General features: G+C 44.2%; 1 protein-coding gene across 20 annotated transcripts in view; it reads left to right on the forward strand.

Annotated features, from left to right (window-relative positions):
• Nucleotides 1-20,413, forward strand: part of AMBRA1 (autophagy and beclin 1 regulator 1) — a 203,982-nt gene that overhangs the window by 102,517 nt on the left and 81,052 nt on the right. For all 20 annotated transcript variants that reach the window (XM_055281705.2, XM_055281712.2, XM_055281711.2 and 17 more), the window contains 2 exons: nucleotides 286-366; nucleotides 787-887. In XM_055281705.2, coding sequence (XP_055137680.1) covers nucleotides 286-366; nucleotides 787-887 — 182 coding nt within the window. The remainder of the gene's footprint in view (nucleotides 1-285; nucleotides 367-786; nucleotides 888-20,413) is intronic.

Consider the following 20,413-nt stretch of genomic DNA (forward strand, 5'->3'; position numbering starts at 1 on the left):
GATCTAAATGTGGCTTCAGTTTGAGATGCTAAGGGACCACATTAACTCAAGAAAAATCCTCCTCCTTCCTGAGCTGTTGGTAAATGCTCATACATCTCTTAGTTGAGGTTCTCCAGAAATATGTTTTATTAATGTGCCACCTAATTAGTGAGCAGCCAGATGACTAATTTCTGTGGGGTCCTCTCCTGAGTGTAAGAATGTCATTTTGGGGATGTTTCCTTTTTGGGCTGGTGGGTGATTCTTCCTTAGTGACTCTCTTATGTGTAGTCTTTTTATTTTTTTCAGGGACAATGGTGACAGATCCAGGCACCGAGCTCCACGCAATGCCCGGATGTCTGCACCTTCGCTTGGACGCTTTGTCCCAAGGTAAGAACCGAGTTGCTAGCAACAGAAGGAGCCTTCGTTAGAGCCTAGGATTTAGTTTTAAACCTACTTTCTGGTCTTTGAATTGTCCATATCCAGCATTGTTTCCTAGTGGGCCCACAGCCCAGCCCTGCTGTCTAAACTCTTGACGGGTGATGGTTAGCCACATTCAAAAGAGATGAAAAAGTGGTGCTGGGAGAATCCTGTTTAAGAACAGAAGTGTTGGGGGAACTTTAGAAGGAAGGGCAGAAAAAGATAGATACAAATCTGCGGAAGGACCAATCTTGGGAGATTTTATTCCTTTCTGGGCATCTGTGGATTCAGTGGGTCCCTTGGCCCAGATTTTTCAGTGTAGGTAGTTAGTATCTCTTTTGTTTCGTGGTAGTCTTTAGTCAGCTTTTCACATGTGATTCCTTCTTGTAGGCGTTTCTTGCTGCCTGAGTACTTGCCTTATGCTGGGATTTTTCATGAACGTGGACAGCCTGGCTTGGCTACTCACTCTTCTGTTAACAGGGTCCTGGCAGGTAAGGAAATGTTTCTGTGGCTTTTGAAAATGTGAAGGGGCAAGGAGCCAGATAAAGCTTCTCCCTCCTTTACCTATGTTGATGTGATGGTGTCTTGGCATCTGTTTGAAAATTCTATTTTGGGGTCCTGGTTTGATACTCCGGTCCTTACTTCAAGGCAGGAAATGGCAGGGTTGAAGAAAAATGTTTCTCTTACCCTATTCCCACTTTCCCCAGACCTTTTTTTCTTTTAAATTATTTGTTTAAACCATTTGTTTCTTAATCCAGCAATTCTAGCTCTGCTTTTAATTGAATGATAAAGGTGCCGTGTTTCTGTTTTGGTTGGTGAGATACTCATGAGCCAGATCCTGTGATTTAATTCGGAGCTTAGTGCGCACCTCTCCACTCCTGTGGTTCTGCCAGCGTGTGGAATTTCCAGGCAGTGTGGAATCTTCTGAGGAGGGAGAAGAGGGAGACACCCTTGGAGCTGGCTCAGAAATCTCCACAGAACAGAAAATGGGCTAGGCAAGCCCCACCAAAGCAGTTTTATTATTTATTCACTTATTTATTTTTGAGACAGAGTCTCGCCCTGTCACCCAGGCTGGAGTGCAGTGGCGTGATCTTAGCTCACTGCAATCTCCACCTCCTGGGTTCAAGCAATTCTCCTGCCTCAGCCTCCCGAGTAGCTGGGACTACAGGCGCCCGCCACCACGCCCGGCTGATTTTTTGTATTTTTAGTAGAGACGGGGTTTCAACGTGTCAGCCAGGATGGTCTCGATCTCCTGACCTCGTGATCCGCCCCCTTCAGCCTCCCGAAGTGCCGGGATTACAGGCGTGAGCCACTGTGGCTGGCCAGCAGTTTTATGATGGTTGAATAGCTTAGTGACAGATGTTTTTGGGCTGTGAGGCATGATGTGACTGTGTTCTGAGACATGGTGTGTGCTATTGCTTCTACTCAGTCTCTGGAGAAGGAAATAAAGCAGAATTCCATTTTTATATGTGGCCAAGGTTGTTTCCCCATCACAGTCTTCCCCCCGCCCCCCACCTCCACTGCCGACTTATAAATTTATGAATGCAAATGCATAAAAGGTATAAAAATCAAGCCACATTTAGAGGTATCTTTAATAAGCATCTTTATTAAAAGTTTTAAAATGACATTCTGTTTTGGAGAATCTGGGCCATGTGATGGTTAAAGGTGGGGAGGGATCTATTGAGGCAGTGGCACTGTCTGACTGCGAGAATGTTACAAGCTTTATCTTATGATTTCTAACCAAGCTGCTGTGACAGCATCAAGGCCATGGGATCTGGCCTTTCCTAAATAGTATGTTTGATCCAACATCAATGCTTAGAAATTCCAGAAACCTCAGTGGTTTCTCTGTCAGACACCAGGACTTCATAGGCTCTGGCCTGGCAGGAGAGCAGACTACACCACAGTCTCCTGACAGCCTCGTCTGAGGAGGCTCTGGCCCTAGTTGTAAAACAGACGCTGTGGCCCGTGCCTCTCCTTGCCTGGCACTTCTGTGTGGCTTAACTGAAGGCACGTTAAAGCTTTTCACTGACAGATAATAACTTGCTGCCAGACAATACTCCAGAGCTCTCCACCCTTCTTTGTTCCAGACATCTGCCTCCACCGCCCCATACAGCACCTCCTGCTTCTCTACTGCTGGCAGATCTCTGTTTCCTTGGCATTTAGCTTTGGGGGAACAGCTGTATGTTGTTTTTTTCTGCCTTGCCTCCCAAGACCTCCTTACCTCAATTTCCTGTTTCCTACTTTATGCCTAGTGGTCTGACCCCAAATGGCCTAATTACACTTACGGATACCTTTGAATATAGGGGCTGTGTTCCAGTGGGCAGCTGTTTACAGATGTGAAATCTGAGAAAATCTATCAAAGGATGCAGAATGCCATTAGAAGAAGGAACTCTAGACTCCCTAGAACCTCACTCTTGAGTTAGATTAGCAGATGGTTTCCATTCACCATTAAACTAGTTTCTACCAATTTTTCAAAATACATATTACTGAGTGTTTGTTTATCATTCGTTGATATTTTGATGTCCCTCCAGATTCTATTGGCAGTTGTATCATTTGTTTTCTTCTCTTGAGAAAATTCCAATAATAATAATACAGCAACAAAAGCCTAACATTTATTGAGCACTTGCTCTATACTAGGGAGTGCTTTAAGTGCTTTACACATATTTCGTTTCTCTCTTGCAGTAATCATATGAGATAGGTGCGATTACCTAATTAACAGTGGAGGAAACTGAATCCCAGAGGGCTAACTTGCCTAGAGTGATGCAGCTAAGAAGTAGAAGAATAGAGCCAGTGATCTCTAAACCTCCTTCCTGATGTGCCTCCTCTTAGTTGTTTTAAAGGACAAAATATTAAAATGTCATTCTTTTTCTTAGGACTTTATAAGAGGGAGAGAACTCCCAGGGAACTTCAGTGTTTTTCTTGTTTGTTTTAATTATTCTATTTAAATGGTTCCTAGACATAGGTTTTTATGATCCAGTGGTGCTTGCTGAGGAAAATCTTATTATGTAACCGCCCTTTTCCTGAGCCTTCTTGCCTTCCTGGATACAGATGTTTTGCTTTTTATTAAACTTACTTGTGATCATGTAATTGAGCTGCTATAATAATAGCTTTCAGAGTGAAAGAGCAATTGACCTTTTAGCAGTAAGCACTCCCAATTTTCCTGGAAAGGCACTTTGTCTTGTATGATTGGAATGAGATCGTAATGGTCCCAGAACAATTACATTTAGCAGACATTTGTTCTATAGCTGTCATATGCCAGGCAGTGTTCAAGGCTACCAGAGTGAATAAGACAGACTATGATCCCTGCCTTCCTGTAGCTCCAAGTCTAGGTGGTTAGCCATGATTCAGTCTTACTCCAAACATAAGTAGAACTTTTGCATGGTGAATGGCTTTTTGCAGGGATGAAGCTTGGAAATTTGGCAGATCTGGAGGGACAAAGCAGACACACACCTGCAGTTTTAGGGGGTGTGACCAGTACTGTAGTGCCAAATGAGTCTTCAGTGGACCCTAAGCAAAGCCATTCAGAATCATAAACAGCCGGGTGCGGTGGCTCAAGCCTGTAATCCCAGCACTTTGGGAGGCCGAGGCGGGCGGATCACGAGGTCAGGAGATCGAGGCCATCCTGGCTAACACGGTGAAACCCCGTCTCTACTAAAAATACAAAAAATTAGCCGGGCATGTTGGCGGGCGCCTGTAGTCCCAGCTACTCGGGAGGCTGAGCCAGGAGAATGGCGTGAACCCGGGAGGCGGAGCTTGCAGTGAGCCGAGATCGCGCCACTGCACTCCAGCCCGGGTGACAGAGCAAGACTCCGTCTCAAAAAAAAAAAAAAAAAGAATCATAAACAAAAATGGGTTTGCGGAAAATCAAGATCCATTTTACTCCTTCCCACAAGAGACTGAAAGCAATAATAGAAAACAGAAGCTACTATAGAAAGTAGTATAAGGTGTTATAAGGTGAAGAGTAAGTTATTGCAAAAAGAATTTTAAAAATATTAAAAAATAAAGAGAAAAGTGTTTTGATAGTCTATTATTTATCTCTTCTCCCTTATCTTGGTGCCTTCACCTGCAATTCTGTAGGTTCCTGGTAGCCTCCAATTGGTCATCAGCCCAGGCCTTTCCCCATCATCATCAGCAACACAAATTCTGGACCCATACTTAAAGAGCTGTAAATACATTTAAAGCTATTGCAGCTCTACCAGGTAAAATTGTGGGAGAACATAGAAAAGTCTGAGGAGCTCCCCCTGCTGACATTGTAGCAGACCGCTAGCTCTGTGTAGACACAGCAACTGAAATGATGGAAATGAAGCTAACGAGTGCCTGCCATGGACCAGGTACTGTCTTTCTCACGTTATCTCTTTTCATCTTTGCAGCAACCCTGTGAGGTAGGTGGTAGCATTTCCATTCTGTAGGGAAGAAAACTGAGGCTCAGAAAGTTATGTCACTTGCCCAATATCACTGTGAGAGGCTGACCTTGGAACTTTAAACCGGGTCTTCCTGACTCTTAGAAGAGTTCTGTTCTGTCGTCTGTGCCATGTTTTGTTTGAGTTCAAGTAGGGAATATCTGCCAAAAGGTTCTTAAGCTTATAATATTTTTCTGCATGTTTGAGGCCTCATGAAAGTGAAATAAGAAGCTTGGCATTTGACAGCTTCCTGGTAATTATTGGAAGAACAAAAAACTTCTGAGGAATGGGGCCTGAGTAATGTAGGGTATTCGTTGTCTGTCCTGCGTAATCTTTTTGACTTTCATCCTAATGAGCATCTGCTCCTAGCAGATGTGGACCTGATATACTTAATTTACTATTTTGATTAAAATCAATGGGAAGTGTCAGGGTTTTCTTGCTCCTAGCCACAGGTCATTAGGGCCTGGTCCAGTGTCTTGAGCAAGAGATGGCTTTGTGCCCAGTTTTCCTAATTTCTCTTATGACTTCTTCTTCTTCTTCTTTTTAAATATAAAAAAGAAAAACTGGCCAGGCGCGGTGGCTCACGCCTGTAATCCCAGCACTTTGGGAGGCCGAGGCAGGTGGATCACGAGGTCAGGAGATTGAGACCATCCTGGCTAACGTGGTGAAACCTCATCTCTACTAAAAATACAAAAATTAGCCAGGCATGGAGGTGGGAATTGAACAATGAGAACACATGGACACAGGAAGGGGAACATCACACACCGGGGCTTGTTGTGGGGTGGGGAGAGGGGGGAGGGATAGCATTAGGAGATATACCTAATATTAAATGAGGAGTTAATGGGTGCAGCACAGCAACATGGCACATGTATACATATGTAACAAACCTGCACGTTGTGCACATGTATCCTAAAACTTAAAGTGTAATAAAAAAAATTAACCGGGCATGGTGGTGGGCGCCTGTAGTCCCAGCTACTCTGGAGGCTGAGGCAGGAGAATGGTGTGAACCCGGGAGGTGGAGCTTGCAGTGAGCCAAGATCTTGCCACGATACTTGGGCGGCAGAGTGAAACTCCGTCTCAAAACAAAACAAAAGGCCGGGCGCGGTGGCTCACGCTTGTAATCCCAGCACTTTGGGAGGCCGAGGCGGGCGGATCACGAGGTCAGGAGATCGAGACCACGGTGAAACCCCGTCTCTACTAAAAAATACAAAAAAATTAGCCGGGCGTGGTGGCGGGCGCCTGTAGTCCCAGCTACTCAGAGAGGCTGAGGCAGGAGAATGGCGTGAACCCGGGAGGCGGAGCTTGCAGTGAGCCGAGATTGCGCCACTGCACTCCAGCCTGGGCGACAGAGCGAGACTCCGTCTCAAAAAAAAAAAAAAAAAAAAAAAAAACAAACAAAAAAAACAAACAAAAAAAACAAACAAAAAAAAAACCTTTTTACTGAACAGTGTCACTTCTCAGTACGACTTCTTTGACCTATTACTTTTTTGGGAGTGTGTTGTTGAATTTTCCCGTATTTTGAATTTCCCAAATTTCCTTCTGTTGTTCTCTAATTTGATCATGGTCTGAGAACATACTTTGTGCAATTTTATTCATTTTAATTTTGTTTTGTGGCTTAGTATATAGGCTCTTCTAGAGAGTGTTACTCATGTGCTTGAGAAGAATGTGTATTCTGCAGTTATTTAGTGGAGTGTCCTGTAGATGCCAGTTAAATCTACTTGGTCGATATTATTGTTCCAGCTTTGTATATCCTTGCTGATTTTCTATCTAGTTTGTCTATTATTGAGAGTGGGTATTATTGAAATCTCTATTATTATTGAATTGTGTATTTTTCCCTTCAATTTTGTCAGGTTTTTTTTGTTTTGTTTCGTTTTGTTTTGTTTTTGAGACAGAGCCTCACTCTGTTGCCCAGTGATGTAATCTCAGCTCACTGCAACCTCCGCCTCTTGGGTTCAAGCGATTCTCCTGCCTCAGCCTCCCAAGTGCTGGGATTACAGGCACGTGCCCCCAGGCCTGGCTAATTTTTGTATTTTTAGTAGAGATGGGGTTTCACCATTTTGGCCAGGCTGGTCTTAAGCTCCTGACCTCAAGGGATCTAACTGCCCCAGCTTCCCAAAGTGCTGGAATTACAGGCGTGAGCCTCTGCGTCTGGCCCAATTTTGTCAATTTTTGATTAATATATTTTGGGACTTTGTCATTAGGTGCACATATGTCTACGACTGATATGTGTTCCTGATGAATTAACTATTTTACCATTGTCCCTCTTTCTCTAGTAATATTTTTTGTCTTAAAGTCAATTTTTTCTTACATTAATATAGCTACTGCAGTTCTCTTATGGTGGATTACATGACATATCATTTTCCATCCTTCTACTTTCAACCTGTTTAGCTCTTTGAATCTAAAGTGTGTATCTGGTAGAAAGCTTATGATTGGAGCTTGTTTTTCATCTAGTCTGACAATCTCTGCTTTTTAATTGTTTAGTCCATTCACATTTAATATTATCATTGATATAATTGGGTTTTTGTCTGCCATTTTGCTGTTTGTTTTTTGTATTTCTAATGTTTTTATTCCTCTGTTCCTTCTTTACTGACTTCATTTGTATTAAATGGATATCATCTAATGTGTCTTTTAAATTCCTTTTTTGATTTTTGAATGTATATTATCCAGGATCAGTTTCCAATTTATTCAGACTTAATTCTGGTCAGATATAGAAACATTTTTCACTATCTGTTGTTCCCCTGTGGCTCCATTCCCTTCTACCTCCTTTGTGCTGTTATATATATATTAACATTACATCTATATATATTACAAACCCAACAATATAGTGTTAACTTATTGATTGATACAATCTTTTCTCAGGCATCCTTCTGTTTGTTCCCTGGTGTGGGAAAGACAGAGCTATACTTTTCATAAAATTTACTTTTCTTTTCATCTAACTTTATTAACTTGTTAATAAAATTGTTATTAACTTTATTGTTGGTTAATAACAATTTACTTGTTATTATTGTTAACTTTATTTTTGGTTGTCCTCTACCCCTCTCATCTCTTTTATTTTTATTTTTATTTTATTTTTAGAGATGGGATCTCACTCTGTTGCCCAGGCTGGAGTGCAGTGACCCAGTCACGACTCACTGCACCCTCAACCTACTGGTCTCAAGCTATTCCCCTACCTCAGCCTCCTGAGTAGCTGGTACTGTGGGCACACAACACCGTGTCCATCTAATTTTTGTACTTTTTGTAGAGATGGGGTTTTGCCATGTTGCCCAGGCTAGTCTCTAACTCCTAGGCTCAAGTGATCTGCCCCCCTCAGCCCCACAAAGTGCTGGGATTACCGGTGTGAGCCATGGTGCCTCGCCCCTCTCATCTCTTTTATTTGTTTATTTATATTTGTTTATTTATTTTGAGATGGAGTCTCGTTCTGTCACCCAGGCTGGAGTGCAGTGGCACGATCTTGGCTCACTGCAACCTCCATCTCCTGGGTTCAGGCCATTCTTCTGCCTCAGCCTCCCAAGTGGCTGGGATTATAGGCGCCCACCACCACACCCAGCTAATTTTTATATTTTTAGTAGAGACGGTATTTCACTATGTTGGCCATGCGGATCTCGAACTCCTGACCTCAGGTGATCCGCCCACCTTGGCCTCCCAAAGTGCTAGGATTACAGGCGTGAGCCACTGCACCCAGCCTCCTCTTGTCTCTTTTAAAAACACCAGTACTCTGGTCTTAGATGTTCCCCACTTCCCTGGTTCCTTAGGGAATTACTTTCAGGAGGACTTTTTAAGTCTCACTTGGTCAACTGGGGTGGGCATCTAGAGCCTCAGGCTTGCTAACTTTTAGGAATTAGCCTTATTTCACCATCTGATAGCATAGCTGTCTAATACAACAAATTGCTTAATCACTATATAGCAGATCTTCACTTGAACTGGCAAATCTGGTATAGATTAATAATAGAGAATGCAGTTAAGGGCCATCATGATATTACTTAGATGAAAGTGAACAGAAATGAATAATATTTCTGGTGTTGGGTCCTTTATCTCTTTGATCTCCCTTTATCTTTCTGCCATGTACCCATCTGGTGCCCAGTAGCCAGGCAGATAACATGAGTGGCACATTCCAACTCAACATCAATTAAGATGGCTGTTTATAAACCCCAGATAAATGGACAATTAGTGGTGGTGGTACTGGCTAGTGCTGCTTTAATAATTAACCCAATTATGTTTCATTCTGCTCTGGTGATGAAAGTGAAGGGACTAAGAGGCTGGCTTTGTTGCCTGGGAGACAGAGAAGTAAATGCAGTAACTCCTCCCAGGGAACTCAGCCTTCCCAGTTGCCTTACAGCACCCGGGGCTTTTTACCTGTGTGGTGTCCACCAGTCACTGGAGCATTCGAGTCCTCTCTGCCCCAGCCCTTTACCTTATCTTATACCACTAGTGAGAACTGTGCTTATTGAGAACATGGGGCCCAGTTTCTAAGCTGAATTGCCTGTGCTTCAGGCTTTTCTAGGGAAAAATACTGGGCCTTGTCAATGAACTTTTCTGTTCCTTTTATATGTGTAAGTTTTTCTGTGCTTTTGTCTCTCTTTTCCCCAGGAAATTTCCTCTTGATCCTTTCCCCACTTATGCTTTACCCATGTGCCCTTTCTGTATTGTCACCTTAAAATATACACAGCACTTTCTAAATGCTTAGTATTTTCCAGAACACTTTGGGTATTACAAAATAATTAAATGATTCTGCCCTCAGGGAGTTTACTGTCTAGCCAGGGAGTGGCCCAATATCTGTGTTTTGTTTTGGCCCTGCCACTAAAAATTTACTAATTCCCCTGAGACTTTAACTACCAGTCTTGATAGATTAGCTAAGGGAGGTGGGGTGTAAGCCTGGGCTTGGATCAAGGACTTAATGTCTTTCAGTACAGTTTGAAGAAGCTCTGCAAATGTGTCCCCATTCATCTTTTGAGTGGGGCTATAAGCATGAGTAAGTGGGGCACTGGAAGGACAGCTGTCATTTATATGGTATACTCTGTCTGAGAGACAGTATAGTGAAATGTTCAAGAGTTTGGGCTTCTTGAGGCCGGGCATGGGGGCTCACGCCTGTAATCCCAGCATGTTGGGAGGCCAAGGCGGGCGGATCACCTGAGGTAAGGAGTTCGAGACCAGCCTGGCCAACATGGTGAAACCCAGTCTCTACTAAAAATACAAAAATTAGCCGGGCGTGGTGGCAGGTGCCTGTAATCCCAGCTACTCGGGAGGCCAAGGCAGGAGGATCGCTCGAACCCGGGAGGCGAAGGTTGCAGTGAGCTGAGATCGCGCCATTGCACTCCAGCCTGGAGGACAAGAGTGAGATTTTGTCTTAAAAAAAAAAAAAAAAAAAAAAAGCCTGGGCATGGTGGCTCACACCTGTAATCTCAGCACTTTGGGAGGCCGAGGCGGGCAGATCATGAGGTCAGGAGATCAAGATCATCCTGGCTAACATGGTGAAACCCCGTCTCTACTAAAAATACAGAAAATTAGCCTGGTGTGGTGGCAGGCGCCTGTAGTCCCAGCTCCCTGGGAGGCTGAGGGAGAATGATGTGAATCCGGGAGGCAGAGCTTGCAGTGAGCCGGAGATCGCACCACTGCACTCCAGCCTGGGCGACAGAGCGAGACTCCGTCTCAGAAAAAAAAAAAAAAGCCAAAGAAGTATAGGTGTTGGCAGGGACACAGTGGAAAGGGAATGCATATACACTGTCAGTGGGAATGTAAATTAGTACAAAGTAGAAATCTTAATGTCCATATGTCTGGATTGAGGCACCACTATTTATTTGTACTTTAAGTTCTCTGTACTCTGGGGCTTCCCTAGACCTAAAATGATCTCAAAGCTTATTAAGTCTCATGGTTGTGTGCTCCTTGGAATTACTGCTCATTTTGAAGGTGCCAGCTGAAGATTCCCTCTAATCTATAATGACTCGGTATAATGCCAGAATTCTTTCACTTCTTTCTTCTTAGGTTATGATTAGTGTGGCTTTGACATGTTTTGCAACCCCTCAGAACAAATGCAATGATCTAGAAATCTGCAGAGGACATGTGAGGAAAGAGAAGGCCAAATGTGAGGCCAAAGCCCATATTTTCCAGTGGAAGCAGCAGCTTTCTTTGTTATATTGCTTTACATTTCAAACTTTCTTTAGGATTAGATATCCCCTACCTTGGGCCCCTTGTGCGTGGCACAAAGCTGCAGTGAGCTGGGCCTATGATTAAACCCAGGGACTCACCTCAATAGCCCTATAACATGACAGACTGTCTTTACAGGGTGAGTAAAGAGACTTGGAACAATCCTCTTTACTGTCCCATCTACTTCAGTAGTTTTTACCAAAGTGAGCAGTATGAATGCTGGAAGTTAATAACCCATGCTAACTAACCCCCTACCTCCTTCTTTTTACCTTTTTTTTTTTTATTCGAGTCAGAGTCTCACTTTGTTGCCCAGGCTGGAGTGTAGTGGTGCACTCCTGCAACCTCCACCTCCCAGATTCAAGCAGTTCTCTTCAGCCTCCCGAATAGCTGGGACTACAGGCCTACACCACCACGCCCAGCTAATTTTTGTATTTTTAGTAGAGATGGGGTTCCACCATATTGGTCAGGCTGGTCTTCAACTCCTGACTTCAGGTGATCCACCCACTTTGGCCTTCCAAGGTGCTGCGATTACAGGCATGAACCACCATGCCTGCCAACCTCCTTTTTAAAACCCTGGGCTCACATTAGCTTTTCTTTCTCGTTCCCTTTTCCTATCTCCAAGCAGCCTCGTTTATTCCAACCTGGCCGGAAATGCCATGGGAGCTGGCAGACATCACCTCTTACCTTTTCTACCAAAGCGGAGCCAACCTGTGGTTGTTAATTTCCTTTCTTTAAAACTTGCTGATCAACAAAGGCCAGCTCTTCCCCTGGGTCCTCATGCCACTCAACTTGAAGAGCAAGCATGGATATCTTTGTATAAGCCATGATGGGGAAAGAAACTCCTGCAAATAGGTGACCGGGGCCCTTTGGGAGTGTTAAGACTCCCTTGGGTATTTCTTTTGGGTAGCTGTTGAGTGTCACCCCAGAGCCAGAGAGTCATCTTGTAACCACATACTCACCCTGTGAAGATAGTCTCTCATGTTATAGGGCTATTGAGGGGAGTCCCTGGGTTTATCATAGGCCCAGTTCACTGCAGCTTTGTGCCATGCAGAAGGGGCCCAGCATCACTTCTACTGTCTTGAGCTGTGGGGCTACATTCTTTAGGGATGCCTGGTAAACAGATTCATGGTTTTTACTCTTTTTTTTTCTTTGAGACAGAGTCTCACTCTGTTGCCCAGGCTGGAGTGCAACCTCCAGCCTCCCAGGTTCAAGCGATTCTCCTGCCTCAGCGTCCCAAGTAGCTGAGACTACAGGCGCATGCCACCACACCTGGCTAATTTTTGTATTTTTAGTAGAGATGGGGTTTCACTGTGTTGGCCAGGCTAGTTTCGAACTCCTGACCTTATGATCTGCCTGCCTCGGCACCCCAAAGTGCTGGGATCACAGGCGTGAGCCACCATGCCTGGCTAGTTTTTACTCTTGTGGCTCATAACTGGTAAAGTAGAAGCCAAAAAGATTCCTTCCTAATGCAGGGAAGTTAACTGGTCCAGGGTACAAAGGAACAAGGGAAAGCTAGACAGGAGGTAAAGGGTAGAAGTCCCCATTGGGAACAAGGGTTTCTCCTTGTTCCTGTGAAGTGGGGTGCACAGTAAACATGTGAGGGACATTTATTTTCACAAATGAAGCTGGCTAGAAAGGTGAATTGTCTCCAGAATCTACCATATTGATATAGTTAGTGCCAGTGGCTGCTTTTTGTAATATTTGCTGACTCCCAACAGCAAGTGTTCACAACAGTCTTTTATGGTTTCCCTTGGACTGGTAACATAAAGGAATGACATGGAAATATCCACAGTCACTCCTGCTCATTAGAGTGACGTTTCACCCAGACAAATAGCTCTGAGATTATGACAGTTCTCTAACAGCATTTACAATTATCCAAAACATTGCCCATCATGCTGAACTGGCAGAGGGGTAGTGAAAAGACAGAATTTAGTAACTCAAGCTTAGATTTGGCCATGAAGTAGTATTATAGAGAGAAACAATCCTAAAATTCATAGGGAGCCAGAAAAGAGCCTGAATAGCCAAAGCAATCCTAAGCAAAAACAACAACAACAAAACAAAACAAAGCTGGAAACATCACATCACATTACCTGACTTTGAATTATACTACAAGGATGTAGTAACCAAAACTGGCAAAACGTGAGGACTTTGGAATATGATATTTCAAATTTGGTAAACAAAACAAAACCCCTATGAACATTTGTTCTATATATACCAAGTGCTGTTCTAAGCACTTCTCATATATTAATCACCAGCAGCATTGCTACAATACACTGTCATTTTTACAGATGAGGAAACTGAGGCTAAAAGAGATGAGGTATTTTACCCAAAACCACAGCTAGTACTTGGCAGAGTGGGAGTTGGACCTCAGGCAGTCCTGCTGTTTTCCAACAGAACCACCATGGGGTGTGATCTGATTCTTTGTTGGTAGAAAAACAGGCTAAAATCTAATCTCAGGCTTTACCTTCAGAGAACAAAAATAGGCCGGGCGTGGTAGATCATGCCTGTAATCCCAGCACTTTGGGAGGCGGAGGCAGGCGGATCACCTGAAGTTGGGAGTTCGAGACCAGCCTGACCAACGTGGAGAAACCCTATCTCTACTAAAAATGCAAAATTAGCTGGGCATGGTGACGCATGCCTGTAATCCCAGCTACTCAGGAGGCTGAGGCAGGAGAATCACTTGAACCCGGGAGGCGGAGTTTGCAGTGTGCCGAGCTCAACAAGAGCAAAATTCCATCTCAAAAAAAAAAATAATAATAATAATGTGTTCAGCTCAGAAGACTGCTACTGGGGAGGGGGCTACTATGCTCTTATATCCTTGTCTCAGATCCTTTCCCCTAGAAAGAGGGCCCTGTAGAAGAATTATATTCCCAAACAATGAATTGTGAAGAGGTAATTACACTGTTGCCATCCCATTGGGAAGAAGGCTGGGGCGGTGATTACATTCCAAAACAAAGCTGTTTGGGTATAATTGCACCGTGCTGCTCTTATCAGTCTGGGGAAGGCAGGCCTCTGGTCTCCATCCTCATTTGTTTTTGAGATGGAATCTGAACAGCATTCAATTAATAGTCAAGACCCAGGCACAGGGAAGTCAGCCAAAAGAGCCAAGAGGACATTAACTTGCTATTGGCATTTTCCTTCTACTGAAGTTTTCCAGACCTTTAAGTATCAGCAAATTTGAGGGGGAGCCTAGTTAAGAAAATTTATTTGGCTAGTGAAGGGTCAGAGATTCCTGTTTAAGAGGCTGTGCCCCAAATCCCTCATTGGTCTCTATACGTAAAGGAGAGATAGTTGGATGGCAGTGAAATTTTCCTCTTCTATCAGCAGCTTTAGCTCTGTCAAAAGATAGTCCTTCCTTGAAATCATTCCCTGGGACTTGCAGCATGCATATATTTTTTTCATGTACGTAGCTTCCAAAGTTGTAGAGCAAAAAGCCTCTCTCTGGTTGTGTTGAGATAATAAGGCTGACTTTGGTTAAATTTCAGCAATAATCTCTAGATCTGGACTAGAAGAAAAAATAAAATGAATTATTTTGTGTTATGACTCAGAGAACAGAAAACTGCCCGTTGCTTTTTTTTTTTTTTTTTTTTCTTTTTGAGACGGAGTCTCACTCTGTCACCCAGGCTGGAGTGCAGTGGCGCAGTCTCGGCTCACTGTAAGCTTCACCTCCCGGGTTCACGCCATTCTCCTGCCTCAGCCTCTCCAAGTAGCTGGGACTACAGGCGCCCACCACCGCGCCCGGCTAATTTTTTTTGTATTTTTAGTAGAGACGGGGTTTCACCGTGGTCTCGATCTCCTGACCTCGTGATCCGCCCGCCTCGGCCTCCCAAAGTGCTGGGATTACAAGCATGAGCCACCACGCCCGGCCTCTGCCAGTTGCTTTTAAGGCACGCTTGTTGATCTAGAGCAAAGAAGGAAAAGACGCATGTATCGGGATGAGGGTTGCACAACCCCGGGAAGTGGTATAGCTTTGGCCATTATGTCATTTAGCTTTTGCTGCTGAACAAACCACCCCCAAGTTTAGGGGCATAAGACATTCCTTGTTTCTCACTATTCTGCGAGTCCAATTGCAGTTTGCCTGGTCTGCGTCATTGGCTCTTCTCTGTGGTCAATTAATAGCTTGGCTGGATGTGGATGACCTTAGATGGTTTAGTAGGTAGAATAATGATCTGCCTAAGAGGTCCTTCCACATCTTAGTCCCCAGAACCTGTGAATATGTTACTTTACATGGCAGAAGGGACTTTGCAGTTATGATTAAGATTATAGATCTTGAGGTGGGAAGATTATCCTGATTTATCTGGGTGGGCTTCATCTGATTACATGAGCTATTAAAAGTGGAAGAGGAAGGCAGAAGGGTCAGTCAAGGTGCTGCAATGATCAAAGATGGGAATGGCCTCTGCTAACAGCCAGCAGCGAGTGGGAACCTCAGTTCTGCATCTGCAAGGAACTGAATTCTGCCAGCAACCGAAATGGACAAGGAGACAGACCCGAACACAGGCCAGCCAACACCTTTCTTCTAACCCAATGAGTCCTTTGTTTGACTTCAGGCCTATAGAATTGAGAGATAATAAATTTGTCTTGTTTAAGCCACTAAGTTTCTGGTTATTGTTATGGCAGTCATAGAAAACTAGTAACAGATAGTTTCACACATGTATCTGGCATTTGGCAGGCTGTTTGGCTTCAGCTGGGATGACTTGTCTCCTTTCTGCTCACCAGTAAACTAACCTGTGCTTCTTCACATAGTGTCTCAGGGTTCTCTGTGTGTGTGTGTGTGTGTGTGTGTGTGTGTGTGTGTGTGTGACAGAATCTTGCTCTGTTGCCCAGGCTGGAGTGCCGTGTGTGTGTGTGTGTGTGTATGTGTGTGTGTGTGTGAGACAGAATCTTGCTCTGTTGCCCAGGCTGGAGTGCCGTGATGTAGTCTCAGCTCACTGCAACCTCCGCCTCCTGGGTTCAAGTGATTCTCCTGCCTCAGCCTCCCTAGTAGCTGGGATTATAGGCGCCTGCCACTACGCCTGGCTAATTTTTGTGTGTGTTTTTTTTTTTTTTTTTTTTTTTTTTTTTTTTTTTTTTTTTGAGGCGGAGTCTCGCTCTGCCGCCCAGGCTGGAGTGCAGTGGCACAATCTCGGCTCACTGCAAGCTCCGCCTCCCGGGTTCATGCCATTCTCCTGCCTCAGCCTCTCCGAGTAGCTGGGACTACAGGCGCCCGCCACCACGCCCGGCTGATTTTTTTTTTTTTATATTTTTAGTAGAGACAGGGTTTCACCGTGGTCTCGATCTCCTGACCTCGTGATCCGCCCGTCTCGGCCTCCCAAAGTGCTGGGATTACAAGCGTGAGCCACCGCGCCCGGCCGCAATTTTTGTGTTTTTAGTAGAGACGGGGTTTCACCATGTTGACCAGGCTGGTCTCGAACTCCTGACCTCAGGGTTCTAAAAAGCAGGAGAGGTCAAGCCCTACTGCATAAGCACTTTTTGAATCTCTCCTTATGTCATGTTTGCTTTTGTCCATTCCATCAGCTAAAGCAAGCTGTTTGGGTAAGCCCCAAACCAGGAAGGCGACTCTCTAAGGCCATGGATACAGGAGGGCGTAAATCATTTGGGGCCATTACTGTAACATGCTGCCACAACTAAGTAGGCTTTGAAATCTGAGATAGCCTGCTAGCACACTCTGAACACATTGCTTTTTTTTCTTTTCTTTCTTTTGAGATAGGGTCTCACTCTGTTGCCCAGGCTGGAATGCAGTGGTGTGATTTACAGCTCACTGCAACTTCTGCCTCCTGGGCTCAAGTGATTCCCCCGCCTCAGCCTCCCAGGTAACTGAGACTACTGCACATGCCACCATGCCTGGCTAATTTTGGTATTTTTTGTAGAGGCAAGGTTTCACTGTGTTGCCCAGACTGGTCTTAAACTCTTGGGCTCAAGTGATCGTACCACCTTGGCCTCCCAAAGTGTTTGGATTACTGGCGTGAGCCACTGCATCCAGCACAAATTGCTTCTTTTGAAAGTGTCCTTACATATACGAGGAAAGCTTCAGCATACCAAAGGATATAAAGGTACAGATTTAGAACTTTCAAGAAATATCTTCGGGCATGGTGGTGCATGCCTGTAATCCCAGCTACTCGGGAGGCTGAGGCAGGAGAATCGCTTGAACCTGGGAGGCGGAGGTTGCAGTGAGCCGAGACTGCGCCATTGCACTCCAGCCTGGGCAACAAGAGTGAAACTCCATCTCAAAAAATAGAAAAAGAGAAAAGAAAAAAACAAGAAATATCTTGTCTTGGGTAATTATTTGGGTTATTCAGAGAAATGAATTTAGAAATGACATTCAAATAAAAAGCTGGACCCTGGTTTCCTAGACATAGGATATCAGGGAAACTACCTTTTCTCTTTCTCTGGGTATTTTCTAGGATATAGCCCTCTATTTCTGTGCTGGAGGGTAAAAAGATGTGCAAAAGAGCTCTGTGGGTGGTTGGGCCCCTTGGGGCCAAATGTATTTCTGTGTAGGAGTAAGACTGACAGAATTAACTGTGCAAGCACTTACTAATTGGCTGTAAGTGAACCTGTACCCATGGCATCATTTCTAATCCAGAGCTCCTTGAACAGAAGCAACTCAGAAGAAAAGTTCCTAAAAACTAAGGCAAGGAATTTTTGTGTGCCCAATTACTGTGGCATATTATGCTGTCTTATAGCAATGGTTGGGAGAAGCAAGAATTCAGTTATTCTCAAGCATAGGACCTAGCTTTTACTTGGCGTTATTGAGATTGGTTAAAAACTATTTTATGGGTGCCAAATGTGAATTGCATAGATTGGGCCTCAGGTCATATAGAGACAAATTCAGTATATTCACCAGTCATTCTTTTTTTTTTTTTTTTTTTTAATTCACCAGTAAACTAACCTGTGCTTCTTCACATAGTGTCTCAGGGTTCTTTTCAAAGTAGAGGATTCTTTTAAAATACAAAAATTAGCTCCAGGTAATTTTTGTATTTTTAGTAGAGATGGGGTTTCGCCATGTTGACCAGGCTGGTCTCGAACTCCTGACCTCAAGCAATCCGCCCGTCTCGGCCTCCCAAAGTGCTGGGATTACAGGCATGAGCCACTACGCCCGACCTCACCAATCAATCTTTTAGGACTTCCTCGTACTTTTAGAACCACCTCAGTGGCTGGTGGGTTGGGGGCTCTGCTGTTGGTAAACCCTGGATATTGCCTTAGGCATGTGCATTCAAAATGGTATAGCCTATGTACAATAAAGATGTGTCCTCAAAGAGGCTGGGCACAGTGGCTCAAGCCTGTAATCCCAGCACAGTAGGCCAAGGTGGGAGGATTGCTTGCGCCCAGGAAAGCCCAGCCTGGGCAACATAGTGAGAGCTCCTCTCTACAAAAAGATTTTTTTTTTTTTTTTCCAGAAATTAGCTGAGCATGGTAGCGTGTGCATGTAGTTCCACGGTTCCAGCTACTCAGGAGGCTGAGGTGGGAGGATCATTAGAGCCTGGGAGGCAGAGGCTGCATTGAGCAGATATCACATCACTGCACTCCAGTCTGAGTGACAGAGCAAGATCCTGTCTCAAAAAAAAAAAAAAGTATCTTTAAAGAGACAAAGACTCTCCCTAATGAAAACTAGGCCTTATCCTTTTTTGTCTGATAAGAGTTAGAGGTTGTGGTGACTAGAGACTGAGCTAGTGTCCTTCTATTCTGCCTTTACTTTTACTCCTGGGTCCCTTTCCCCTTCCACCTTTCTCCCTTTATCCTCCCACCCTCCCACCTTTCTCCGTTTATCTGTTGTGGGTCTCAGTTTTTTGAGACAGTCTCGCCCAGGCTGGAGTGCGGTGGCGCAATCTTGGCTCACTGCAACCTCTGTCTCCCAGGTTTAAGTGATTCTCATGCCTCAGCCTACCTAGTAGCTGGGATTACAGGCGTGCACCACCATGCTCAACTAATTTTTTTGTATTTTTAGTAGAGACAAGGTTTTACCATCTTGACCAGGCTGGTTTCGAACCCCTGGCTGATCCACCCACCTTGGCCTCCCAAAGTGCTGGAATTACAGGCGTGAGGCACCACACCCAGCCTTAAGCAGAATTTGAACTTGATTTTCTTTAAGGCAGAACTAATAGAGCTAACACAGGAGCTGATTGAGAGCTTATAAAAGCCACAAAGTGTTTCTTGGTCTAAATATTTTTCTGGATTCTGCTGATGTGAAGCAACTGGGGAAAAGTGGTAAAATGTTGTATAGCTTATTTTGCAAACTAATTAAAACTGAAAATATCAGTGCAAAGCTGAAGTAAATTGTATAAATGCCCAGTTTCTTCACTCTCATGTTCTAGGTGGAGAGGCCACAGGGACAGTTTAGGAGCACATGCTGTGAATACGTTTCTGGCTATTCTAATCTATGTCTTACCTGGGAAGAATATGAAGGTCCTACGGGATAGAAGCAGTACCAGCACCACCGGTTGGCTTGGGACTCTTTACGTATCTCCCCACCACTATTATCTAACCACAAGCCACCCCTAAAAATACACCATCTAAGTGAAAAACAGTGTGCTTGCTCTGCCGGCAGCTTCAAGACAAGTCACCTAACTTGTGCACACCCTACTCGTTCACCTGCCAACCTTGAGACTCATTTATAGAATTTCTTGAGCTGCCACTGGGTGGAACTAACAGAGAAATTGGCCATGGGATTTGGAGATAATAGTGCTGAAGGAAATACTGACTGGCTGATTTCCTCTCTCAACTTCATGGATACTTTTTCCTCTTCTCTGTTATTATTTCTGGGTACTGTGTGTTGGAGGTTTGGTTTGTGTGGACTCATCAGTCATTGTTTTCAGGCACTGAGTGCAGCGCTCCACCTTTTCCTTTGTGATATTAATGTCTCCCCTACATGGAAGAGTCACCATTTTCTGAAAGGCTAATGCAGCTATGGAGGGGAACAGTGTTCTTTTCCGACACCTGGAGAATAGCTGTTAGGGTTTAGAATTCCTGAAAAAAATCATTTTAGTCTTGATATTTTAGGATATCCTTTATTTGAAGCTGCCTGCTTTCTTCACCTTCTTCCTTGTGAATGCCACAGTTCCCTGTTCCACCTTTCTCCGAATCTGAGACCTTACAGGAGAAAAGAAGTATGCGACAAGAAATTATGGGATTCTTGTATCCAGAGCAAAGTGATGATGGTTGCAAGTTGACTATTTGACATTTTACAGTTTTATATGACTCATAACTTTTGTGTGGGGAGCATAACAAATTATCAAACTGGGAATGGCCTCAGGGGCACTGTCTCTGAAGGAAAGGGTTGGAATTTTGAGTCCTTGGGCCTTCTGAATTTGACAAATTGAATTATCCTAGGATTCCTCTGTCTCTCATTTTCATTTTTCATTGGATAGTCTGTGATGGGAGGGGATTTTTGCATACAGAGAAATAGACTCAATCAAAGAATATAGCAAACTAATACATGTGGAATTAAGGTCCAGTCTACCCCCTCGAAGAAATGCACG

The sequence above is a fragment of the Symphalangus syndactylus genome, chromosome 6, assembly GCF_028878055.3.
Source record: "Symphalangus syndactylus isolate Jambi chromosome 6, NHGRI_mSymSyn1-v2.1_pri, whole genome shotgun sequence".
Lineage (NCBI taxonomy): Eukaryota > Metazoa > Chordata > Mammalia > Primates > Hylobatidae > Symphalangus > Symphalangus syndactylus.